Source organism: Elephantulus edwardii, unplaced genomic scaffold, assembly GCF_000299155.1.
Source record: "Elephantulus edwardii isolate Elephantulus edwardi_28Jun2011 unplaced genomic scaffold, EleEdw1.0 scaffold00004, whole genome shotgun sequence".
Taxonomy (NCBI): Eukaryota; Metazoa; Chordata; class Mammalia; order Macroscelidea; family Macroscelididae; genus Elephantulus; species Elephantulus edwardii.
The window spans coordinates 13,552,952-13,580,633 of NW_006399754.1; the positions used below are offsets into that span (position 1 = coordinate 13,552,952).

Below are 27,682 nucleotides of genomic sequence, written 5' to 3' on the forward strand. Positions count from 1 at the left end.
ATTTTTTCATCCAAACAAGAAGTAACAGGTGACAGATGGAAAAGGTAAAGAGAAACAAATAAGTAATGAACAAAGGAGCTGGAAATGATCACTCGTGGCAGATCCTGTGACACCCAACAACACCCAACAGAGAGTGTCAAAGAACAGGGATTATGAGAGAGTTAGCACTGACGTGAAAGAAGTTTGAAACGGAGAGAGTTATAAGAAATCACTTTAGAGGAAGGGCAGGAAGGAGGTTAAATCAAAAAACACCTCCAATAGTCTCTGGCAGTAACGAGGCTTGAGATGAGGGGCTCTAACAAGGGGTCTACAATAATAGTGATTGCAGCAGATGGGCATTGCTAGAATTCCTGGATACGAGACAATCTGTCCCTACAATTTCATTCTCACTACCAAAAAAAGTCCTTGCCTTTCCAACAGAACTCACGTGCCTAAGTGATTCCAACAGTGTCTTCTCTGGCCCCACCTCCAATCTCTCACATCTCTATTTCCTCTCACACGCCACTTCCACAATCATCTCAAAACACTGATTTTCAGGGGGTGGCTTGCCAACTACTAGGATCAAAGAACTGGCACAGAATCACTTCCACCATAGTTTACTGGTCTAAGTAGTCACAGGACAGCTCAAACTCAAGGAGAAAGGAAACTAACCCTTCCTCTCAACAGGCAGAATGGCAGAGAAGCTGCAGCCACCTTCAACCCAGCTCACTGAATGAAAAAGAAGTCCACTTTTAAAACACATAACGTAGGGGAGCTCTGGTGGCCTAATGTTAAGGAGCTGCAACTACAGTCCCAGAAGCACACGGTTTGAATCCACCAGATGCTCTGCCGGGGAAGGAGGGACAATCTCCTCCTGTACCAGTCAGATCTGATTTGATGGTACACTCACACAAAAATAATAAAAAAGAAAAAAAAAACCACAAACACATAATCTAAGCCAAATGCCCAGATTTTTAAGAATTTGCTCACTTCAATCCACAAATGTAGAACATAAAGGATGCTGGTCAGGTCAAAGAAAGAAATTACTTATAAGCTTCAGCTTTCACAAAAATACATATAAATATGGAATTCAAACTGTTCAGATTCCAAGAACAGGAAATCTGAGGTAAGAGTCTCCGGTGGTCACATGACTTGTTACACAAATTGAGACATGTTCAAGATGGGAAAGGTGCCCTGGAGGCCAAGTGGATAGGGTGTTGTGTTGCCAATACAAATCCAAAGGTGGCTGATTCGAATTCACCAGCTTCCCCAAGTGAGAAAGACGAGCAATTTCCTCCCATGTGACTTACAGCCTTTGCAATCCCCATTGGAGGGTCAGCTCTGAGGTGGTTCTGAGTCTATGAGAAGGAATCTGGCATTACAGATGGTGAAGAGATTAAGATTGTTGACAGCTTCAGTTTGTTTGGCTCTACAAGCAACACTCTTGGTACTAGCGCCAGAAAATTAAAAGATGAATTGCACTGGGAAAGTCTGCTGTCAGAGACCTTTCCAAAGTACTGAAGAGCAACAATGTCAGTCTGGAGACTAGGGTGTGCCTGATACTGGCCATGGTCTTTGCAATTACTTGCTATGCATCAGAGATCTGGAGGGAGAGCTGATGTCTTTGAGCTGTGGTGCTGGAGAAGAGTATTGACTATACCATAGACTACTAAAAGAACAAACAAACAAGTTCATCCCGGAGAGGGTGAAATCAGGCTGCTCTTTGGAGGCAAGGATTCTGAAGCTTTATCTGACATACTTTGGACATGTTGCAAAGCGGGATCAGTCCTTGGAGAGGAACATCATGCTTGGGAGAGTAGAGGGACAGCGCAGGAAAGGAAGATCCTGGATGAGATGGATTGATTCTATCACTGGGATAAGGGGGATAGGTGTGTCGGAGACAATACGATTGGGAAGGGACAGAGTAGAATTTAGGGCTGTTGTACAGAGGGTCGCTATGAGTTGCAGGTGACTCGATGGCACGTAACAACCACCACCACCACCACCACCAAACAAGGAAAATATTTAGACAACTGTTAGAGATCAATCAGCATTATCTGCGAATAAAACTTCTGGGCTAAGTTTTTAAAATGAACTGTTGTTGTTAGATGCTGCTGTGTCAATTATGACTCGCAGTGACTCTTTGAGCAACATATCCGAACTCTGTCCTGTCCAGTGCCAACCTTACAATCTCTGACACACTCGGGTCCACAGCTGCAGTCAGTCAATCCGTCTCACTGATGGTGTTCCTCCCTTTTGCTGATGCTCCACTTTTCTAAGCATAGTGTCACTTTCAAAGGAACAGCCCCTGCTAAGAAGGTGCCCAAAATATGGGAGACAACCCTCTGCCATCCTTGCTCCAAGAAGCACTCTGGCTGCACCTTCTCCAAGACAAATTTGTTCTTTTGACAGTCCATGTGAAATTCAGTACTCTCTCCACCACAGCTTGAGGTCATCTATTCTTCTCTTGTTATCCTTATTTACTGTCTAACTCTCAGATAAATAGCAAGTGACTGAGAAGACTATGGTCCGGATCAGGCATACGTAAGTCTTCAAACTGACGTCCCTGTGTTTCAGTAATTTGGAGAAGTTCCTCGAAACAGACTTTCCCAATGTTACTGATCTCTTGACTACTACTACCAAGGGAAAGAAGTACAGCCAGAATGATCCTTAGTTTTATATAAACTATAGTTATTTTAGTTCCGTTAAATGATAGATAGATAGATAGATAGATAGATAGATAGATAGATAGATAGATAGATAGATAGATGTTGTGGATCTATGTAAGATGAAATTGTTGAGTTTTACTCTTTTCTCCATTTATAATGATGTTGTTTATTGATCTCTTGATGCTGAGATGTAATCCATATTGAAGGGTGTAGTTTTTTTATCTTCTGCAACAAGCACTTCAAGTCCTTCTTACTTTCAGCAAGCAAGGTTGTGACATCTGCATAATGCAGATTGTTGATGAGTCTTCCTCTGATCCTGATGTCACACTAGAAGCAATGGAATAGACCTCCCCATAGCCCTCCTCCCTGCAAAATAGTTCCTGCCTCTGTATATGGACAAGCACTTCTTTTCCATAAAATCAAAATAAATACCCAGGGTAGCCTTGGGAATAAACCTCTTCTGTCATTAAGCCTTCTGAGATGTACATCGCTCTGACAGGGAGCCTGCCACTGGTAAGGCCCTAGCTTCTTAAGCAGGGAAGGTAAAAGCCCAGCCTGGAGCTGCCCCTCTCAGCGTAAAAGGTGCTGCTGGTGGATCACAGCCTGCTTCCTGCTGTGACCGCACTGAGCTGGAGTCCTGCCCGTCCTGCAGTCCTGCCCGTCCTGCTCTGTGAGCAGTAACTGCACAGACAGATACTGAAGGTTGACTTAAGATCTTTCCCCTGGGAGGTAACTGCACTCCAGAACTGGTTGACAGCCATTTGGAGACTCAGTAGAGGGTTTATGCAAACATTATCACTGCTGCAGTCAGACTACCAAAAAACATTTTCAGTATCATTCACGTTATATAGAAACTGGATTAATCCACTGCTGACAAGTGGGTTTTAACTCACAGTAACCCCTACAGGGCTACTGGGATCCCCCACAGGGTACAGAATAGCACCACCACCTAGGGTTATCTTTCTCCCCAGGAGAAGCTGGTAACCCTTTTCTCCCAAAGAGAGATTCACTAACTTTTTTGTCAGAAAATCTACATTAAATTCACTGCACCACTAGAGTACCTTGCAAACTGGGTTAACAACTGATCCAGTTAAACTGCTCTTTTGATCCAGTTAATCTCACTACCTGTTCTTTAAAAAAATCATCTTAATTTATAGTTGGTTTGCAAGTGTTTATGTATCTACACGTATGTATATAAGCTCTGTTGCTATTCATAGGGTATTAAATATATTTACACTATGGACTGCCAAAAGAACAAACAAATCTGTCTGGAAAGAAGTACAGCCAGAATGATCCTTAGTTTTATATAAACTATAGTTAGATATTTTAGTTTCGTTAAATGCGATAGATAGGGAGAGAGAGAGAGAGAGAGAGAGATGGAACAACTCTAAGAACGGAAGACCTGAACTCTTGTATAACTTGGTCGTTTCTCCATATTCATAGTTTCTGGAGGCAAAGCATTTCAGAAGTGGATGCCACGCCTGCTTCCAAGCTTGTGTTAATCGGAAAGCTCCACCAAACACTGTCCACCATGGGTGACCGTTAATGCATCTGACTCATCAGTGTCACAGTGCTCACCCTCACTAGTTACCTCTGTACAGCAGAATCAACATTCTACCCTAATACCCATATATATAAAATGAATGAGAATGGTGAGTAATACAGGAGTTACACTGCCAATCCAAAGCCAAGGGTCCTCTGCAGGACAAAGACGGGCAATCTCCTCTCTTGTGATTTTACAGCCTCTGAACGCCAGCTGGTGGGTAAGCTATGAGGCAGTTTTGACTCAAAAGCACATAACAATATAGAGTTCCTTCATCATTTCTTAATCTGCATTAGACGATCTTTGAAGTTGTAGTTAGATGTTGAATTAAGTATGACTCACAGAGACTCTATGAACAAAAGACTGGAACCCTGTCCTATCTGGTGCCACCCTCACAATCTCTGACACACTTGGGCCCATTGCTCCGGTCACTGTATCAATTTATCTTGTTGAAGGTCTTCCTCTCTTTTGCCAACCCTACACCTTTCAAAGAATAACGTCCCTTTCCAAGGAATAGCCTCTCTTAACAACTGTACCCAAATTATGTGAGATGAATCTTCAGCATCCTTGCCTTCAAGAAGCACTCTGGCTGCACTTTCTCCCAAGATGTACTTGTTTGCTCTTTTGACAGTCCATGTGATATTCAGTATTCTTCTCCAGCATCACAGCTCATCTATTCTTCTACTATCATCTTATTTACTGTCCAGCTCTCGAATGCATAGCAAGTAACTGAAAAGACCATGGCTTTAATAAGAGACAATCAAAACGTATTAACCATGTTGTTGTTAAGTGACACTGAGTCATAAACGACTTAGTGACCCTATGAACAAAAGACCTCAACACTTGTATAACTTAGGTCGTTTCTCCAAGTTCATGGGGTTTCCAGAGACAAGCTATTTCCGAAGTGGATGCCACTCCTGCTTCCAAGCTTGTTTTAATCAGGGAGCTCCACCAAACATTGTCCGCCACGGTTAACCATTCTCGCATTTGACACATCAGTGTCACAGCGTTCAGCTTCACAGCAACCACGAGTTACCTCTGTACGACAAGTGGACAAGACCAGGGCTATACAACCTAGAAGAACGACCAAAAATATTAAAAACAGGTCTGAGTCACCCACTTTTGGCTTGGTAGCATCACTTTCCATCCACTAGGCCAACTGATCTTTCTCTATGTTGTTGTTTTGTTGTTAAGTGTCATCAAATACATATCAAAGTAAATTTAATTGCTATTAGTCTTATCCAAACTTCTGACCTATAACGAGTTAGAATTCACGAAAAAGTCCTTGGGAAAACTGACCTAGTAAAAACAGTATTTTGGGTGAAAAATGTTTGACACTTAGAAATAAAATGTGTGTGAGTGTACATGCAAGTAATTAATTTAGATTGTCAAAAACATATTCTTAAGTTGTAAATTGTGGTGTACCAGAAGGACAAAGATAGTGCCTTACACTTATTCCACATAACGCCCAAGGCAAGGTAATGCAAATGAGACAGCTTAAGCCATAAAATTTGAGGTTGACAAACGATTTCATGACTTTTCTACAAACAAAACTTTTTTCAGAATCAACTTATTCTAAAACCCTGTTGATGCAGTACTATATATATAACAAGCCATGAAAAAGTTTACCATATGAATGGCTTTTAGTGTTGAAAAAAGGTCCATGATTATTTTCAACCTTTAAAAAAAGTATGTTATTCAACACTTAATGTGTCTGTTAAAGGATGTTGTTATACGCCACCAAGTCAGCAACTCATGCTGTTGTTGTTAAGTGCCGTTGAGTCGCAGGTGACTCATAGCGACCCTATGAACGAAAGTCCTCGACACTTGCGTGCGTGACTTTCACCCTTTCTCCAGGTTCATAGAGTTTCCGGAGGCAAGCTGTTTACAGAAGTGGATGCTACTCCTGCTTCCTGGTGACCCAATAAACAATTCCTCTTAACCTTGCTCAATCCTGAGCCAACCTCACCATCTATAACTCACCTGACCCACTGCCACAGTCACTGTTGTCAAGCCATCTCATTCAAGGTCTTCCCCTTCTACACAGACCCTCCACCCTTCCAAGCGTGATGTCCTGCTCCAAGGACTAGTCCCTCCTGCCGACATGCCCAAAGTATGTGAGACAGAGCTTCAAGATTCTTGTCTCCAAGAAGCTCCTGGTTTCACCTTCTCCAAGACAGATGCATATGTTCTCTTGCCAGTCCATGGTATGTTCAATAGGTCCTAAATACATGGAGGGGGAGGGGAGGGAATGGCAATTCCTGTAACTCACAATAACATACGACACCATTTATAGCCAATGAATGCAGGCATCTAGGAGGACAAGAAGCCTCAATGGCTTAGGACTTAAAGTATCAGGCCACCACCCCAAACGGAGGCAGACTGAATTCACTATCTCCTCTGCAGGCTCAAAATGAGTAATCTCCTCCACAAAGACCTAAAGCCTCAGATACCTGATAGAGGAGCACGAGGGGTTGGAAAGCAGCTCTAGAGCAGTGGGTTTGGTTTGGGGGTTTAGGAGAAGGAAAGATACAAAGCACAACAAACAACTCAGGATCTGTGCTGCAAATTCTGTAACAATCTGTAATGAGCAATTAGAACAAAAGGAACAAATAATGGGAAAAACAAGAGTAGGTTAGAGATCATGTAAGCCTTGAGTTTCAATATTAAAGGTTCTAGAGAAGAGTACTGCACATCCCGTGGACTGCTAAGAGAACAGGTCTGTCACGGAGACGATGAAACCAGGTTGCTCCTTGGAGGCGAAGATTTTGAGACTCTCTCCCATATTCTTTGGACATGTTGCCAAGAGGGACCAGTCCTGGGAGAAAGGCTTCAAGCTTGAAGGGGTGGAGGAACAGCACAAAAAAGAAGGAAGACCCTGGATGAGATGGTCTGACTCAGTGACTGGGGTAATGGGGGTAGGTGTGTTGGAGACAATGAAATTGGCTCAAGGTAAGAGGAGGGTTTAGAGCTGTTGTACATAGGGTCGCAAGTGACTCAACAGTACATAACAACGTGGGAAAACATTATCCAGGCAAACTACTGAATGCAAAGGAAACATAAAAAGAAATTGGAAGGATTACAAAGAGTCACCCACCCCCCGAAAATCAACATTCAGCCATTTCAGAGGTTAACACTTGATCAAGAACTGAGGGTTCTAAATGAAGCCATCCACACTGCATTGAAGACACGGGGAAAAACACCACAAAAACCGACTGTTGGTGTGTCTCTTCTGATTAGGATAGTCGGCACTTCCCCTGGTCACTGTGCCACCCAGGGCTCCTTGACAAAGAAAAACGCCTGTAGGCTGCAAGCATTGACAGAACACCAACTGAGATACTTCAACAAACTGATGCAGCCCATCAACACCAAGAAAGGTGGAAGAAGACCATCTGGACTACAGAAGGCATGCCCATACCTGCTCACTCTAAAGAAAGGTGATCTAACGGAATGCAGAAGTCATTCAGGAATATCATTACTAGTACACGCAAACAAAATTTTGATGAAGATAAAGAAAAAACAATTTCAGCAGTACAGTGAGAGGTAACTGACAGAAATTCAAGCCAGTTTCAGAAGAGGATGTGGAATGAGGACCATAACTGCTGATGTCAAACAGATCCTGGCTGGAAGCAGAAAATATGAGAAAGATATTTAACTGTGTTTTACTGACTATGCAAAGGTCTTTACTGTTTGGATTATAACAAGTCATGGAGAATACTGAAGAATGGCAACTTCAAAACGTTTCATTGTGCTCCTGTGGAAGTGGAGCACAGACCAACAGACACACATTTGAACCAATCAAGAGGATTTCGTGTGCTTTACTCTCCGAAAGAATACCAGTGTACCAAGTGACGTATCATTGTTGGGCAGATGTGCTGCAGATGATCCGTTTAAAGAGTTATAAAGCCGTGCTGTTACGTAGAGGACTAAGGTACGCCTGAACCAAGTCACGGCATTTTCAATCACTGCGTATGCATACAGAAGCTTGACAATGAATTTAAGACAATCAAAGGATTGATGCAGTTGAGAAAAAAATAATGACTATCCCATGAACTACCAAAAGTATGCTATCCATCTTGGAAGAAGTAGGAACAGAATGCTGCTTAGAATGAAAGATGTTAAAACTCTCTCTCGCATACTTCGGCCATGTTACTGGGAGGAGCCAATCTCTGGGGAGGGACATCATGCTTGATGAATGAGGTACAAGAAAATAAGGAAGACCCTCAAAGTGACAGACTGACACAGTGGACACAGCAACACACTCTAACACTATAACCACTATAGGCTGAGAAGGGCCAGGCAGCATTTATCCTGCTGTTTACAGGGTCGCAATGAGTCAGAAGTGACCCAACAACAATTCCTTTCTTTGTAATACAGGTGCCACAGTGTCGACTCTGACTCACAGCAACCTTGGGTACCACAGAAGACAAGGTAATGGCAGCATTTAATAACACTGCACAGTGAGAGGCATTTCCTTCTCGTAATCTTAAACTGAGGAGGACCTCATGCGCTTGCTGCGAAGGGTCAAGGACTGCAGCCTTCAGTATGGACTGAGGCTCAATGTCAAGAAGACAAAGATTCTCACCACTGGACCAATTGGCAGCGTCAGGATGGATGGCGAAGGGATGAGAGTGTTCACAGCTTCAGTTTGCTCGGCTCCACAGGCAACACTCTTGGCAACAGCAGTCAGGAAATCAAAAAGCGTATCGCGATGGGAAAGTCTGCTGTTAGGGACCTCTCTAAGGTACTCAGGAGCAACAATGTCTCTCTGGAGACTAAGGTGCGCCTGATACAGGCCATGGTATTTGCAATCGCTTGTTATGCATCAGAGAGTTGGACAATTACTAGGGAGGACAGAAGGAGAGTGGACGCTTTTGAGCTGTGGTGCTGGAGAAGGGTACTGAATGTACCATGGACTGCCAGGAAAACAAACAGATTCATCTTGGAGAGGATTAAACCAAGCTACTCCTTGGAGGCAAGGATTCTGGGGCTTCATCTGACGTACTTTGGACATGTTGCCAGGAGGGACGGGTCCTTGGAGAGGGATATCATGCTTGGGAGGGTGGAGGGACAGCGCAGGAGGGGAAGACCCTCTATGAGATGGATTGATTCGGTGACTGGGGTAATCGGGATGGGTGTGTCAGAGGCGGTGCGGTTGGCGCAGGATAGAGCAGGATTTAGGGCTGTTGTGCATAGGGTCGCTATGAGTGGCAAAACGACTCGATGGCACATAACAACAACAACAATCATAAATAGCACTGGTAGAAATGAAAAGGCAGGAGAAAAAAGAGAAAAGGTGTTTCAAAGTATTAAAAGGATTGTTTCACTTATTTTTCTTCAAGTAGGATGCCTTGGATAACAGTTTTCCAAAAGCATGTGGTCATGGGATCAATTTAAATTTAGTGGGTCATCAGGCTTCCAGCCACTCCCCAGGAGAAGGACGAGAAGTATCCTCCTCCAGGGATCACAGCCAGGAACCCAGTGGAGGGGCTGCAGTAGGAACTAGCTGGAAGGCAGTGCTGCTGTGTTTTAATTTTGACGGGTTTTGGTTGTTATTTTTTTTAAGGACATTTAAAATTCATTAAGACAGAAAAGAATCAAATATAAAACACAATACAAGTTCTAAGGCAAAGACTAGCTATTGTTTTTTTGAAGCTCTGTTTTTTTATTTACATGTGAATTGCATATATGCATGTGTGTCTACATGGTGTCCACTTGATCATTAAGTGGAATGTATTTCTCACTGAAGATCATGGTTAAGAAACTGACAGCCATTCCTCTTAGTGGATCAACAGAAACAAATAAGAGACAAGAGAGAAATCTGGTATTTTTTCAGTTATTTTATCATTTGAGAGAGAACATTTACAAAAATAATTCTTATAATTAAGCATATTTCTTCCTAATATAGAACTCTGGTAGGTTTTAAAATCTTAAATATATTCAAGAAAGCGGGACACCTACCACAACCCTCCTATCTTATTCTTTGGTGAATGCATTGTAGCATTTTAAACAAAAAATAATGCATAATTTAAAAGTACATTTAATTTTCATGCTGTGATCTATTTTAAATAACTTACTCAGAGTTTTCTTCAACGTCTAATTAGCTCATTTCTAACAGGCTTGAATGACTTAGCGAACTAAATGCATCAAACTTCTACAGCCTTCTTGTGTTGATTTATTACCGAACTTCTCAAACCATGACTTCAGTATTACAGGCTATTAGTATCTGAGTTAGGAACTCAAGAATCTTACGCTAGCTCATATATTTAACTTTAATTACATATTAACTTTATTTACATTGCATTTCTTGTTAGGTACCATCGAGTACAACTCATAGTGACCCTATGACCAAAAGATCTGAACCCTGTTCTATCCTGCACCATCCTTACACTTCCTGACACACAAGAGCCCACTGCAGCAGTCACCGTGTCAATCAACCTGGTTGAGGGTCTTCCTCTCCTTCACGGACCCTCCACCCTTCCCAGCATCATGTCTCTCTACAAGGAACAGCCCCTCCTAGCAACATGCCCAGAGTATGTTAGGAGAAACTTCATCATTCTTGCCTCCAAATAGCACTCCGGCTGCCCCCTCTTCCAAGGCATATCTGTTCATTCTCTTGGCCGTCCATGGGATGCTCAGGGCTCTTCCCCAACACCACAGATCAAAGGCATCAATTCTTTTTCTGTCATCTGTTCACTGACCAGCTTTCAGACGCCCAGCAACTGACTGGAAAGACTATGACCTGAATCAGATGCACCTTAGTCCTCAAATAGACATCATTACTACTCAATAATATGGAGAGGTCCCAAATAGTGTAATCATTTCACATTAGTGACTTTGAATTTAAGGACCTCTAGTGGTGTAATCCACAGGGAGGTGTGCTGCTAACCAGAAGCAGCATGTCAGCATGTCTTTGGTGGTTCGAATCCACTGGTGCCCTCTGGAACAGCTATTTCCTCTCATGAGATGAGCAGCCTCCAAAGACCCACTGAATGGGAACCATGAGTTCTGACTTGATAGCAATGAGAGAGTGAGGGAGCAAGTGGTGATGGTAATAGTCCCCACTGAGCTGTACCTCTAACCCAAAGGTTGGGCACCCTCAGCAGTGGCTCTGAAGGAAAAAACTGGTCAGTCTCCTCCTATGATGATTTACAGCCTTGGAATTCCTACGAAAGGTCCATCTGGGTTGAAATCTAATCAATAGACATTTGACTTTTAACTTGACCTTCATTTAAATATCTGTTGAATTTAAATAGGGTGACTTATAGTGACCCTAACAGCAGCAGGTCTGAATCCTGACCTATCCTATGCCATCATCATCATCATCTCTGACACACTTGAGCCACCTTGTTCAAGGTCTTTGTATTTTTTGCTGACCATCCTCTCTCCACGTTTCCAAGCTTTATTTCCCTCTTCGAGGAACAGCCTCTCCTAGCACGCCCAAAGTTTGTGAGAAAAGCTGTGTTATATGTGCATTATATTGTGTATGTAATTTTCTAGACTATGTGTAAAAATTGAATCACTTACACATATTGCTACCAAAAAGATCAGCAAATACAAAGTCCCAACTTTGTTGCATTTTAATTGGCTGTATCATTAAAAGACATTTAATCAGTTTCCCTATCTCCTCCTTAAACTCAAAGCACTAGATTGTGCTTATGCAAAACCTGTAATTGGGCCAGGAAGCAGTCCTCAGAACAGAGCAAGGAAACAATGCATGGTTTAAAATCAGGAAAGTGGGTCAGGGATGCAACCTATCTCCTTAACTTTTACATCTATATGCAGAACAGATAGGTCATTTGGGAAGCAGGGCTTTCTGAGGAGGAATGTGGCATCAGGATTGGAGGAAGATTCATCAATAACCTAGCTAAGCAGATGACACAACCTTGCTTGCTTTGACTGAGGTAGACCTGAAAAGTGCTTGCTGCAGAAGGTCAAGGACTGTAGTCTTCAATATGGATTGGAGCTCAACATCAAGAAGACAAAGATTCTCACCACGAGGCCAATTGCCGGCATCATGATAGATGGAGAAGAGATTGAGGTTGTTAACATTACAGCTTGCTTGAGACTAGCAGTCAGGAAATCAAAAGATGAACTGCAATGAGAAAATTTGTTGTTAGGGACATTTCCAGAGTACTGAAAAACAATGATGTCAGTCTAGAGACTAAGGTGTGCCTAATCCAGGCCATGATCTTTGTAGTTACTTGCTATGCGTCAGAGAGCTGGACAATGACTAAGGATGACAGAAGAAAAAGTGACGCCTACGAACTGTGGTGCTGGAGAAGTCTTGAACATACCATGGACTTCCAAGAAAGCAAATAGGTCTGTCTTGGGGAGGGTGAAACCGAGTTTCTCCCTGGAGGCTAGAATTTTGAACTTCTGTCTCACATACTTTGGGCATGTGGCCAGGAGGGACTAGTCCTTGGAGAAGAACATCGTGCTCGGAAGGGTGGAGGGACAGTATAGGAGAGGAAGATCCTGTATGAGATGGACTTGTAGAGTAACTAGGGTGATGGTGGTTGGTGTGTCAGAATGAGTGAGACTGGCTCAGCACAGGGCACGCTTCAGAGCTGTTGTACATACGGTAACTGTGTCACAGGTGACAGGCACATAACAACAAATAACATCGAGAAGGTCAGTATCTGTCACTTGCCTGGTCTGAATATTTCTCACACAACGGTCAGTTATGGAGGACCCTTTCAGATCATTCTAAAGTTCTTGCCCTAAGGGTTACTCAGTGTCCAAGGACAGGACAGCTGCTCCGCTTTATCTACGTAAAAGCAGCTACTTAAATTACTTTTACTTCTTTTGAAAAAGAAATTTCATTATAACACGACTTCAGAGTATAAAAATTATTGATACAATTATCAACATACCTAACTATAGAAACACCTAGATGAGCACATCACAGACCGAGATGCCAATCTTTTTCTCTTTTATGGGGAGAAAACTTTGAATTTAGAATTAGCCAGCTGGACTCAGTTTGTTGGCAATATCCAAAGCATCATAGTCAGGAACAAGTCAAATCAAACATAAGCCTTCTTCTCTCCATCAGGACTAATCAAGGTGTTGGCCACATCTATGTCACAGAGCTTCTTTACAGCTTGTTTGATTTGGTGTTTGTTGGCCTTGACATCCACAATGAACACAAGTGTGTTGTTATCTTCTGTCTTGTTCATGGCTGACTCAGTGGCCAGGGGATATTTGATGAGGGCATAGTGGTCAGGCTTGTTCCCCCTGGGGACACTCTTCCAGGGATATCTAGGCTGCCTTCAGACTCTCAAGAGATTCAGGCTGCTGGAAGGTGGGTGACGCGTGGATCTTTTTTGCTGTGGCTGTGGATGCCCTTGAGGGCGCCTTCCTGGCCTTTAACGCGTTTGCTTTGGCTTCAGTCTTTGGAGGGATAGGGGTGCCGTTCTTCGCTTTTGGGGCCATATCCATAGAAAGGCTGAGATACCAATCGTGTGATGGCAAAAAGCAAGTTATTCTAATCCTCAACTCAGTCATTACAATGAGGATATCCTTATTTAACTATGTAGCAAAACCAGAATTTTCTCTTTAAGAAGACTTCAGGCTATAGACAGTGTCTAATGGCTGTTAGGGGCCTGTAGCTTGGCAGTTCCACTTTAGATTATAAATGTGGAGGTATCAAATTAGAGAAAGGGACTTTTATAAACAAAAAAGTAGTAGCATAATTCTGGAATTTCACTCACTTGATGCAGACACCATTTCTCGTACTCTATTGGTTTTAGCTCTACAGGACCAAAATTATCAATTTAATTAGCAATTGACCTTTATTTTCAAACGAGTCTTTATGGTTATTTCTCACGAGGGGAACTAGCGTACACAAGTGGTTGGATCATTTGAAAATGGTCATGGAAGTGACATACAAATTGTACCTCCTCATTTTCTTTCCCCTATTTTAAGAGGTCTCTAGCCTCTTGCCTGTTGTAATAAAGGTCCCCCATTTATCTTACGAAGAATACTTAATATACCATGAACTGCCAAAAGAACACACAAATCTGTCTGGAAGCAGCGAAGGCAGAGTGAGTCTGTCTCACTCATATACTGGACATTTTATCACCAGGGACCAGTCTGTGGAGATACTTCGTTCCAGGTAAAGCAGCAGTGGTTATGAGACCTATGACCCATAGCAGCCCCATGGACAATGAGTCTGAACTCTGCTCTCTCCTTCGCCCCATCTGACACACTTGACCCTGCTATGACAGTCACTTGACATGCTATGACATGACTTGACTTGCTATGATAGTTCTTGAGGGTCTTCTTCCTCTCTTTTGCTCTCTTTCCACTTTTCCAACCATGACCCTGCCTCCAAGGACCAACCCTTCTTAATAACATGCCCAAAATACATAAGACGCAGCTGCACCATCCTTGCTTCCAAGGAGCAGGCTGTACTTTCTCCAAGACATGCTTGTTTGTTCTCTTTGCAGTCCATGGGATCTTCAGTACTCTCCTCCAGCAGAACGAAAAGGCACCAATTCTTAGGCACTGTTCACCTTTCGTGTTCTATGTTAGCCACATATACTTGGATGTTTACTATCTCCGAAACAACTAATCTCCCGCTAGACCTCCAGAATCCTTGCTCTTCATTCATGTTCAAACTGTCGGCATTACTTCTATCTCTCCCTCTCCTTTTACCACTGAGTTTGGCTCTTGTCTGAAAGCAGAGAATATCAGAAAGATGTTTGTTCTTTTTTGTTGACTAGAAAAAGGAGTTTGACTGTGTAGTTAAGTCTAACACTGAGAACAGTGGGAATTCCAGAATACTTCATTCTCCTCATGTGCAATGTCTACAGACCAAGGGACAGGTATCTAAACAGAACAAGGGAACACTGCATGGCTGAAAATTAGGAAAGGTATACATCAGGGCTGTATCCTTCCTCCATACCTATTTAATCTGTATGTTGAACAAATGATTCAAGGAGCTGGACTGTGGTGCTAAGGGTTTATTGTTCACAATGGCTTGCTTAGCCACTGAATTCGACTTTTACCATGGGGATTGTGGGAATATGCCACTAGGGAATCCCACAAGGGGACTGACTGGTTAGTCTCTCCTGTCCACAGGGGATTGGCTAGTCTTGCCATTAAATTCAGTGGATCCAACAGCAGAAAGAAACCTTCCTACCAGCAGTACTGAAAAGCAATGATGTCAGTCTAGGGAATAAGGTGCACTTAATCCAGGACATGGTCTTTGCAATTACTTGCTATGCATCAGAGAGCAGGATAATGACTAAGGATGACAGAAGAATTACTCAGGCTCTCAAATTGTGGTGCTGGAGAAAAGTCTTGAACATTCTATGGACTCCAAGAAAACAAATTAGTCTGTCTTGGAGAGGGTGAAACCAAGTTTCTCCTTGGAAGCTAGGATTTTGAAGCTCTGTCTCACATACTCTGGACATGTGGCCAGGAAAGACCAGTCCTTGGAGAAGGACATCATGCTCAGAAGGGTGGAGGGACAGTGCAGGAGAGTAAGACCCGGGATGAGATTGACTGATGCAGTGACTGGGGCAATGGGGGTTGGTGTGTCAAAATTAGTGATACTGGCTCAGGACAGGGAAGGGTTCAGAGCAACACAGAGTAGCTACGGGTTGCAGGCAACTTGATGTCACATAACAACACAAACCAGCAATGGAAGAGGAAGATAACACAATGTGTCCTTCAGGGTCAGAGACGCTTGTGCCAGCCAGACTGGAGCCAATGGGAGCAGCAGGCAGAGCAGCGAGGGGAGAAGCAGAGGCATGGCACAGACAGAGAGGACCTTGGAACAGCCACACCACTGAACTAGAGCTCAGAGTGCTTGGCCCAAGTCTGCTGGAAGCCTACGGAGAAGGAAGAGCCAATATTGGAAGGACTGAGAGACTTGTAACACTGGCCTGAAGCTGCAAAGCTCAAGGCTGAGAAGCCTGCAAGTACATTTTGGAATCTGCTACTAAACTCAATTATAGCCTTTTGTCTTCCCCAATATGGTTCTGTGGTCTATGACACTGAATTTTGAACCCAGTAAAGCAGTAAGGTTGGTGTCGGGATGACTAGAAAGAGATGTGGGAGCACAGAGGATATGTCTGACCTCATGGAAAATGGTTTTGGGTTGCTCACGTTGACAGGGCCAGTTCCCCTTTGCCAAGTCGGTAAAGGTCAGATATGGCCATCTCCATGTGGCCCTTGCTCTTTTTACATGGACTATATGAAGAAGAATGTGGCTTCAGGACTAAAGGAAGACTCAACTAACAACCTGTGTTATACAGATGCTACAACCCTGCTTGGAGAAAGTGAAGAAGACTTGAAGCATTTGCAACCGAAGATCAAAGACTACAGTTTCATTATGGATCACATCTTAACATCAAGAAAACAAAAATCCTCATCAATGGACCAAGAGACAACACCATGACAGATGGGGAAAAGATTAAAGTTATAGACTAGATCGTCTTACTTGGATCCAGATGAAGATTTAGGGCAGGAGCAATCAAGAAGTCTAAGGACATGCTGCACTGAGACAACAGACTGTCAGAAATGATGCAAAGCGCTACAGAGCAAGGATGTCAGCTTAAAGACTAAGATGTGTCTAATCCAAGCAACAGTATTTCCCTCCGTAGTCCTATTCATTCAAGTTCAAAATGTCAGCATTACTTCTAATCACTCCCTCTCCCTCGAGGTCGAAATCTGAAGAATTCCTTTTTCACAGCATTACTTGCTCACTACTTGTGGTTCATCTTTCTTTTCTATTCCTACAGGCACTACACTAACTCAGAACCCTTATATTTCACACAAAACTAGATCATCCGGACTTTTAAAATGCTACTTCCTGACTCCTATCACCACGTCATTTACTATATCACCACCGCAGTACAGGGCTTTCTCCATTTCACTTTCAGAAAAGGATCTGTCTCGCTCTCTTGAGATGTAATAAAACTTTTCTAATAAAACTGTCATTACTTTCACTTAAAAAAAAAATTCTGATCCTACTCCTTAACAACAGTATCTTAAGTCACTGGCCTCCTACAACTTGGTGTTATATTTTTTTCAGTTCTACTATTCCTCATACTTCTTTATAAATTCCTAGCTCAGTTAATCTCATATATTTAATACCTAATAAATGTATTATATTTTTCTGTCAGTTCCTCTATCTGGAATACATGACTGATTCTTTAAAACTTATATTAAACTTTACCATTTCCATGATCACTCCAACTACAAGTATTCGAGCTGCACAGAGATCATCTACATTACCTGCAAAGTGAATTTATATTTTTTAAAAAAGTTCTCTATAAAATGAAAACATTTGAGAAAGCTAAGACACAAGTATAACACTTTTCTCACTAAATATTCCCTCTCATTGCCACCGAAGCAGCTCACAGCTGACCCTCCAATGCGTTTTCTACAGCTTTAAATGGGAAGCACGGGAAGAGAACGCCCCTCTTTCTCCTATAGGGTGGCTGGTAGATTTGAACACCTGAGAGCCACGACCTTCGAGTTTTCTGTCACCAGGGCTCCTTTGCTTCATCTCAGCTTTGTCAAATTTGTATTTTAGATCACCCTTTTCTCCAATGTGCTGGGAGCTGTCAGAAAGTTAGTAAGAAAGGCAAGCCACACAAATGTAAATTGTGACATAAAGAAGAGGAAGGCCCCCTAGTGCAGGTGCGGTTAAAACTCTCTGCTGCTAACTGGAAGGTCAGCAGTTTGGACCCAGCAGTGGCTCCGAGGGGTAAAAGGCCTGTCTGGTCATCGGCTCCTGTAAGTGACGCTCGAACTCACTGCTGTCGAGTCAGAGCTGACTCCCAGCAGACCCTCCAGCAGGTTTTCTCAGGCCGTCAACCATGCGGGAGGAGATTGTCCAGCTCCCTCCAGGAGCCCACGGTGGCTTAGAATCCCCAGGAAGGTGCCATCTTCGGGTCAGGACCACAGCTCCTTATGGACTCGGCCACCAGAGCTCCCTCTGGGAAAAATGACCTCAGCGTCTGAGTCAGCCCTCTGCGTCACTTCTGTCGCACAGGGCTGCGGCGGGTCTGAATCACCTGGATGGTACATAACAACAACTAAGCAAAGGAAGAGTACGGATAGTCAGTCCAGGATGCTGAGGGAGAGGATGAAGAGTCAGTAACGTGGGCCAAATCCACGAGGCTGAGGGAAAGGATGACGCTAGCTATCTAGTGTGGGACAACGAGCATTCTTAAACACAGAGAAAAGGGGAGGCACGAATTAGCTCTGCAAAAAGGTCCAACTGGAAAAGAGAAGGCCAGAAAAAGGTATTGTCAACACACTAATAGCCCAGTGGCCTACTGATAAGGAGCTGTGTTGCCAACCCAAAGACACTTGGTTCAAATACACCAGATGCTTTTAGGGAGAAGGGTGGGCAATCTCCTCCCAGGTGATTTACTGCCTCTATAAATCCACTGGAGAGTCAGCTATGAGTCAGTTCTAACTCAATGGCACCTAACAATGACAGGTCAAAGGTCTATGTGCTGGAGTGTGATGAGAGAGACAGGGTTATAGGAGATGAGGGCAGAAAGGCCCAAGCATGTGCTGGTGCTTCTTATAAGGTCCCGTGGTGGAGGAGTGAGGCTTTTAACCCAAGGACACAGGTCAGGTACTCGTGTCAGGTTCCGGTAGACATGAGGTCAGAACCACGACAGCGCCTCTCAGTGTCACAGGCTGCCTCTCCTCTCCCACACGGCATGGCGGGTGGGTTCAAAAGCAAACAATAATAAAGAGGGGCATAATTATGGAATGAGAAGGAATTCCCTTTAAGTTGAAACATGTTCCATGTCTCTATAGCTCTTGTTTTTGTGTGTGCTTCCATCCAAAGTTAAAAAACAAACAAACACAAACCCACTCCAAAAAACAGCCCCAAGAACACCATTTCCAGTTAACTGAATTGTGCTTGATAAAGAAAATGCATATATGTACCTAAAAACAAAGTCTGTTACCCTTCTCTTAAAAAGCACAAATGTCTACCCATAAAAAAGTTCCTTTCGTGGATGTGCTGCGATAGTGGTCTGCGGTTGTTGCTGTGTACCACAGTATCGGAAGTGACCCACGGATGACCCTCCAGCAGGTTTTCAGAGGCCGTTAATCACACAGGAGGAGCCTGCCCAGCCTTCTCCCACAGGCAGTACTGGCGGCTCTGAACCGCGTGCCTTAGGGACTGCAGTGCAGGTTTCTTGCCAACAGGCCACCAGAGCTCCCCTGATAGTGGTCTACTTAGTTAAATATTTCTTCTCTGCCCACTAAAGTAGAGGGCGTAGGTTCCAACTCTCAGCCACCCTAGACATCAGAGTGGCCTGGTCCAGATGGTTTCCTGCACTGTCATCTCCATGGGAACAGATCCACGGGTCTTTGTCCGAGACAGCCGTTGGGTGGCTTAGAACTGCTAATCATTAGCACAAAAAAACCTTAACCACTGTGCCTCCAGAACTCGTATCTTGTCCATAAATACCAAATCCATGGTTGTCAAGTAGATTCAGGCTCATGGAGTCCTCTACTGGGTTTCCACAACAATTACTTTTAAAATGACTAGATCCCCTTATCTTTGTCCCAAAGAATGGCTAGTGGGTTTGAACAGCTGACCTTTCAGTTCACAGCCTCTTGTTCTAACATGCTGTTGAGTCGACTAAGGCTCCTAGCAACCCTACAAACAATGGATGTGAACCCTGCCCTGCCCTGTGCCATCCTCATCACCTCTGACATAGGTGAGCCCACAGTCACCATCTCGTTGAGGGTCTTCCTCTCGTTCGCTGACTCACCTTTCCGAGTCTGATGTCCTTTACCAAGGAACGATCTCTCCTAAGAACATGCCCGAAATACGTAAGACGGAGCTTCATCATCCTTGCCTCCAAGGAGCAGCCCAGCTGCACTTTCTCCAAGACCTAGCCCTTTGTCTTTTCGCAGTCTCTGAGATATGCAATATTCTCCAACAATTGAACTCAAAGGCATCAAGTGTTCTTGTGTCATTCTTAGTCACAGTCCAACTTTCAGATGCCTCACAAGTAACTAGAAAGACCACAGCTTGGCTCCGTTATGGTTTTCTAAACTCTATTTTTAAAAGTAATACATTTTAAGTCTTGATAACAAATTTTGATTATTTCCTCTATTTTTTTTTTTAATGTCAAGAGTAAAAGTTTAAAGGCAGTAACTAGGTGTTAGGTCTCACCTCATCCTAACAGCAACGCAGCATGGTGGATCTTATTACTAACATCATAGATAAGGGCACCGGGGCTTAGAGAAGCAAGGATTTCTCCAAAACATGTATGTCCTAGACCTATGATGTCCAATATGGTAACCTGAAGTCATAAGCAGCTATTCGCACTTGAAATGTGGCCACTCTAAAGAGGGCTGTGCTATAAATGGAAAAAAAAAATTCTGGATTTCAAGAATTTATACAATTAAATACTTAATTAGCAATGTTTCAATACTGATCACACGTTGAAATGGCAATATTTTGGATACTGTGACAGACTGAATTCTATATCCTCCACCACAGTATGTTCCAAATCCTAACCTCTGTGCCTGTGATTGTAGTTTTGTCTGTTATGTTAATGAGGTAAGATTATCACAGGGTGTATTGAGTCAAGAGATTATTAGGCAATTACAAGAAAAAAGCCGTAAGATACATTCTCAAGAGAACAGGGATCTCTGAGAAAGCTAATGCTGAAAAGAAAGCAGGTAGACAGGGCAAGTCTTTCTCCAGGATGGCACTCTGAATTCAGGTTTCTAACCTCCTCAACTGTAGTGAGAAGCTGCCCTGCAATCCCAAAGGTGCGCGGTTCAAAGCTACCAGCTGCTCTGTGGGAGAAGAATGGCCAATCATCTATGGGTCTGTGTAAAAGATCTTCTTGATTTAGTCTCCAAGTTCAAGCAGGACGTATTCAAGGCCATATGTTGACCCACATGATCTTGATTTAATTTTCCACAACTTCACCTTCAACTTGCACTTAAGCAATTGACTACTTGCTCCTCCACTGTCAGTTCCGACCCCACAGTGAGAAGGGGGCACTGGTGGCATGGTCTTTAGGAGGCTGGGCTGTTGACCCAAAGGCTGTGCCTCACTGGTGGTCCAAATCCACCAGAGATTCTTCCTTGGGAGAAAGTCGGGCAATCTCCTCCCATGTGTTTTCCAGAAACACAGTGGAAGGTCCGCTCTGAGTCCATTCCAAATCCCAGCTCAATGGCAATGACAGAATCTGTGAGAAAAGACATCTGTGGCTCAAGGCATCCACCTGTGCTATTCAAGTTGTAAAGCAGCACTAGGTAACAAAGACAAAGGTAATCAAAGAGTGGGGTGCTGTTCTACCAGCAACCTCAAATGTGGAAGTGGTTTTGGGGTTGGGTTATGGGTGGAAGCTCAAAGAACTTTAAATTACCTAATAGTAAAGCGTAAAAGTAAACGCCTACAATGCCTTAAAGAGACTGATGGGAGAATTATAGACAAGAAAGGCAATCTGGAAAAGGAAGTGAGGAGAGATACAGAAAAGCCACTATCATTTTTGAGACTGCCTCAGGTTCCAGCAATGCTGATACAAATAATAAGGAATGCTGCTATAAAGGAGGACATTAAATATTGTTCTAGCTGGGCTTTAAAAGACTATCATGAGCATGCTTTTGAGACTGTTAACAAATGACAGAAAACTGTCAATGACTTTATCTTTCTTGGATCCATAATCGATATTCTTTTGTACCAGCAATCAAGAGAGTAGGAGACTGATTTGCACTGGGAAAGTCAGCAGTCAGGGACCTCTCCAAATTACTGGGGAGCAATGATGTTAGCTTGAGGACTAAGGTATGCCTGATTCAGACCACAGTCTTTTCAGTCACTTGCTAGACAATGACTAAGGATGAGAGAAGAAAATGTGATACCTTTGAACATACTGGGGAATAATACTGAATATCCCATAGACTGCCAAACGAACAAACAGACATGTCTTGGAGAAGGTGCTGCTACCGTGCTTCTTGGAGGCAAGGATGGTAAAGCTTCATATACTTTGAGCATGTTGCCAGGGGTGGCTATTCGTCGGAAAGAGGCATCATGCTTGGAAAGGTGGAGGGACGGCCAAGGAGAGGAGGACCCTGAACCAGGTGGACTGACACAGTGACTGCAGCTATGGGCTCCAGTGTTCCAGAGGTTGTGAGGTTGGCACAGGGCAGCACAGGGTTCAGATCTGCTATTTATAGAGTCACTACGAGTCGTACTCAACTCCAAGACAACCAACACCAGTAACATGACCAAGTGGTTGAATGTTAAGTTTTACACAGTGGCAAAGATTTAGAACTATTACAAGTGATGAAGTTGGATATTTGACTAATGAGATTTCTAAGCAACACTGAGGAACAGGAGAGAAAAAAGATACATTTGAAAGTTAACTGCAGCATGGAAGAGAACTCCAAGATCTGGCGCACAAACTAAGGACAGTGTTCCAGAGTGTTCACCGAGGTGGCTGCGGCTGCACACAGATGATCCGGCTCCAGGATGTGCTGCTAGAGAGACGAAGCCTGTGACTGATGGATCTAACCAGCAACCACAGCAAAAACCAAAACCTCAAAGCCAAAACCCAACCATCAGTGTAAACTGAAGGCGACAGTGAAAGAACAGAAGACCAGAACCCCGTCTGCCTTTTGGAATTCTACAAGCAGGAAACAGCCAGAGGACTCACATGTGTTTTTCTCCAGGAAATGCTCATTCCTGATGACAGACATCAGCAGACGTGCTTAAGGGAACAGGAAGTAAAGCCTTCTTCATTTCAAAGAGTGGGGCCACACTTCCTGGATCATAAAAGTCAGGGCACAGCCTTCCAGGTCTCCACTGGTGGGATCCTCGCCAGGCTGGTTCCCGGCTGTGGGGTTGCCATTAAGGTGAGCCAAGAAGAGGCCACCATCTGAAGCTGAGGGGCAGAGCAGCCATGGAGCCTGGCAGAAAAACATCAGGGTTTGGTGGGGTGGAGGGGCTGGGTCACCACTCAGATGGACCGAGGCAGGGGGGCCACCCTGAGCTGAGGAACTGGTGCTGTTGTCTAAGTGCTCGGAGAAGATAGCGATGAAGGTGAGGGCACAGCCAACACCAGGTCCAGAGGGCAGGAACCAGGCGCAGGAAGCAAAGCACCAGCAACCCAAAATCCTCCAACACCCTCACTTCTTACTGCCACTGAGCTGCTTCAAAATCAAGGTCCTTCCATCAAGTTACCAAGGATGAAAATGGTTAAGCATGGAGCCTGCATCCGCTTTTTCCCTCAAAAAGCCTAGTGGATTCAAACCAATGACCTTACCATTAGCCCAACATGTAGTTAGCACTGCACTAACTCGTGGAAGCAAACGTCTGGTGCCTGTTATCTCTTTTTACCCTCTAACTTCTTCCATTTGTAGTGCAATTGTAACTTGAGCCTGTCCCACCATTACACTTTGGAAACAGATAACCTGAATTCTGGATTTCACAGGTTCACAGATGAAGAGGAATTCTGCCTGCGGATAAACCATGCCTGAAACCTCATACATATTTGATTTAGATGACTCAGAAGGTAAGAGTTTTAGACTGGAAGTTAATTTAAGGCTTTTGTGATGATGCAATGGGGTGAATGTTTTGGGAGAGGTAAGGACATGAATTCTGGGGAAGTCAACAAGCCAAATGTTATGTATTAAATTACACGTGTGTCTCCCACACACGTGTTGTAAATGCTCACCTCTGTCTCTGATTATAACTTCATTTTGGAATGCGCTGGCTTTGTTACATGGGCAGGATTAGCCTCGAGTATATCTTGAGTCAATTTCTTTTGAGATAGAAAAGAAATTAAACAATTGAGCAGAGAGATGGGTGAGACAAAAGCCAAGACACATGGAGGTATCTAAGGAACCCAGAAGCTGAAGTTGAAAGACACAAACCTCCCTGCAAAGCCAACAGAGAAGACGTCTTCCTCTGTAAACTGTATTTGGAATTTGTATATCCAGCTTCCCTATCTATGTGAAAACAAATGATTTTGTTAATGATGTATTTGTGGTATTTATTTTAACACCACTAGAAAACCAAGACTGGCATGGTGGGGTAAATAAACTGCATTATTAAAATGAACTGTATTTGCTGTGGTGTTGTTGTTATATGCTGTCAAGTCACCTGCAACTCATAGTAACCCTATGTAGAACAGCCCTAAACCCTGCCCTATCCTGTGCCAATCTCACTATCTCTGACACACCTACCCTCATTACCTCAGTCACTGAATCAATCCATCTCATCAGGGGTCTTCCCCTCCTGCACTGCCCCTCCACCTTCCCAAGCATGACGTCCCTCTCCAAAGACTAGTCCCTCCTTGCAACATGCTGTGTTACTTTTTAAAATGTCACCTACTAGGCAATTTTAAATTACATCTATTACATTAGATTTTGTTGAATCACACCTGGACCAAAGGTTAGATAGTGAATTAGCTGGTAATGGCCAAGTTGAAAGGTTGTCTGATAAAGAAAAAAGAGCAAAGTACGTGGGCTCCACAGATTTGGGGTTAAATCTCCTCTCCATCACTGACTGGTCTTGTTGCTGTTGTTAGGTGTTGTGTTGTTAGGAGTCGAGTATGACTCACGGCGACCCTATTAACAGCAGATCTGAATCCGTCCTATCCTGTGCCACCCTCACCACCTGTGATACACTTGAGCCCATTGCTGCAGTCACCCTGTCAATCCATCTTGATTGTCTTAGCAAGATAATAAGTCTCTTCAGTTAAGGCATCTGCATTATGGTGACACTGAATATTGCAAAACAATTGTTGTATGATATGTAAAACAACTAGCCAAGAATGGGCAGAGAAGAGGGAACAATTGTTGACCATTTCTTGTTCTAACTAGTTAATTTAACAAGTAGTTCTCACAAGAATAGAAAACTCACTTATTTGAAAATGTTTTATTCTCTTTACTTGGGGGGATGGAATAAAGAATTAACAGACTTGAGTGTCTGAGCATAATATGTGCTTTATATATTGTAGTAGGCATCACGGACACACGTCCATTCTCTTTTCAATTTCATTTTCGTATAATATGCTATAGAGTGGGAAGCCAGCAGACAAAGTTAGGGTGGAGTATGAAACATCAAACACTTAAATGTCAAAGGTCTGAGTGTTTTTTTGTGGAGAAAATATTTAAATGCCAATAAAAAAGTTTATGAACTCTACTTTAGCTTCCCAATCAATGGTCTTTTTACATCAAGATGAGAAACTAATGACTAAAATGACATTCAGGCAAACACAACTGGCCTGTCATCTTTTCCACACTGGGTCACTGTACATTAATTTATTCCAGGATTCAAATTTAAACTAAAATACTGAGAAAGAAAACCTACACAAAATAAGAAACTCTTAAAATGTTGTGGACTATACTATCCAATGATATTTTGCCTGTCACAGTTGGTCCTCTAGCTATGTGCCAAACAAGAAGTTTGCTCTGGATATGTGACTTTATAAAAAAGGCTTGTTTCTTTAGATGTTTATATTAAAATGTGAAGGGTGGGGCAGATGAAGCATTTACTTCCATCACTTAATGGATGTAGCCAAACACTGAGATGTAGCAATGTATTAAGACTATCCTGTTTTGTAGATTTTTTTTTTTCATTTGAATTGAATGGTCTTGGGAATGGGATAGTAGAATATAATTAAGATTTGAATCCCCTGAAGGTTGCAGCCTTTTATATGTCACATACATATTAAGCTCAACAGCAAAACTGTTCCTCTGTTGACCATAAACCACTTGAAGAATATATGTCTAGAGAAATAAAAAAGCTTTCTGATTTCTTAAGTCTTAGAACAACAGAGGCCACAGAAAATGTTCATTTCAGTAGGCTCAAATTTAAATAAAGAAATAAAACAAAATTTTCATTTCATACTAAAGGACAAACTTACTTGGTTAAAGGCAGTAATGGGGAAAGGACTTTCTCCTGAATCTCACAAGGTGCATTAAAAATCCAACACCTGTAATCCTGCAGTCAGTTTTTGAGTAAGTCTTAAGCACACGTGACTTAGGCTCTTGCTTTCTCAAAATCAGGAGACTCCAGCTACCTTAGTATGAGCTTGTCTTTAGAGTCTACTCAACAACTATCATTTAGCATGTATCTTCAAACAGCTATGGACAGAATCAGATAGGGGGGGAAAAAAAACACCCAGTCAGTATGATTCTATGCAAATATTGATCTGACACACCAATGTGTGATTAAACTGCAATTACAAAAATCTCCAACAAATTTAGGATATTAACATCTCAGATGCTTGAAATTATAGGGGAAATACACCCAATTTAACAGAAAACAAGCCACGAGTCATTATGCCTAGTATTCATAACTCTTTAGAAAGGAAAAAGCTTTTTTGCACTAACTTTAAATTAGCTAATGCATTGGAAGAACGATTTTTTGTTCTTTTTCAGGAAAATATTTTAAAAAAAAAAGGAAAAGGGAGGGATGAAAAACAGAATAAACTGGGCAGGGGAGAAAAAAAAATTCATTTCCCTAAAGAATTAAGCAACATTTAATTAGTAAATTATGTATTTGTGCGCCTACATGCATACATCTTTGCAACCTCACTAAGTTGCTATGGTGTCTTCAAATAATGTGAAAACTGGTCTTCAAAGTTTCTGCAATAAATTAAGAGTTCATTTTTGCCACACTCATTCTGCTACATTCAATCTCTCCTGAAATGCTAAAGGTCCCTTTGCTCTAGATGTGACAGTTTTACAACACAAATTGATGCTGTCAATATTGCAAAGGTAGAATTTTTTTCCTTGTTCAATCTGAAGATGTTTCGCCCAGAGTTCAGCTCCCCTCTCCTGACACAAACACAAACCACCACCACCCTTCATCTCCCGCAAGTTTTAAACTTTGTTCCCTCTGAGGTTCTATACAAGTGTTACAAAGATGATCCAAGAGACAAAGAGCTGGGCTGGTTAACCGGATGCCAAAATTTAGTTGTGAAACAAAAGCACTCAAACTTGATTCAAAAATGAGGAGGAGGATGGGTCTGACAATGAGGCTGGAGCCCAGCAGCTCAGCGCCACGGCCCCAGCCAGCTCGCCCTGCACGCGGACACGCGCGAGGGGAGTTCTGGCGCTGGGACAATTACTCCAGAGTCGGGGCGCCCAGGCTCTCCGGAGCCTGCGGGGTCCCCGGGACCCCGGCTCCGCCCGCCCGCCCGGCCCTCTCACCGTTTCACCCGGATGATCTGGTCCCGCATGGGCTTGATGTCCTGGAAGCTCTGCTGGTTGACAAGGCTGTAGACCAGGATGAAGCCCTGGCCGTTCTTGATGTACAGGTCCCGCATGGACGCGAACTGCTCGGTGCCCGCCGTGTCCAGGATCTCCAGCACCGATGGGGACGAGTCCACCTCGATCTCCTTGCGGTAGAAGTCCTCGATGGTGGGGTCGTATTTCTCGATGAAGGTGCCGGTCACGAACTGCACGGTCAGGGCGGATTTGCCTACCCCGCCCGAGCCCAGCACCACCACTTTGTACTCGCGCATCGTCC

General features: G+C 43.2%; 1 protein-coding gene across 2 annotated transcripts in view; it reads right to left on the reverse strand.

Annotated features, from left to right (window-relative positions):
* Positions 1-27,682, reverse strand: part of RAP2A (RAP2A, member of RAS oncogene family) — a 52,353-nt gene extending 24,671 nt beyond the window's left edge. Inside the window, exons 1-2 of one of the 2 annotated variants that reach the window (XM_006879566.1) lie at positions 27,618-27,677; positions 27,364-27,491 (exon numbers count right to left, since the gene is read on the reverse strand). In XM_006879566.1, the coding sequence (XP_006879628.1) occupies positions 27,364-27,491; positions 27,618-27,677 (188 nt within the window). Of the gene's footprint in view, positions 1-27,363 lie in introns of both variants that reach the window. The other variant, XM_006879565.1, reaches the window with a different exon arrangement.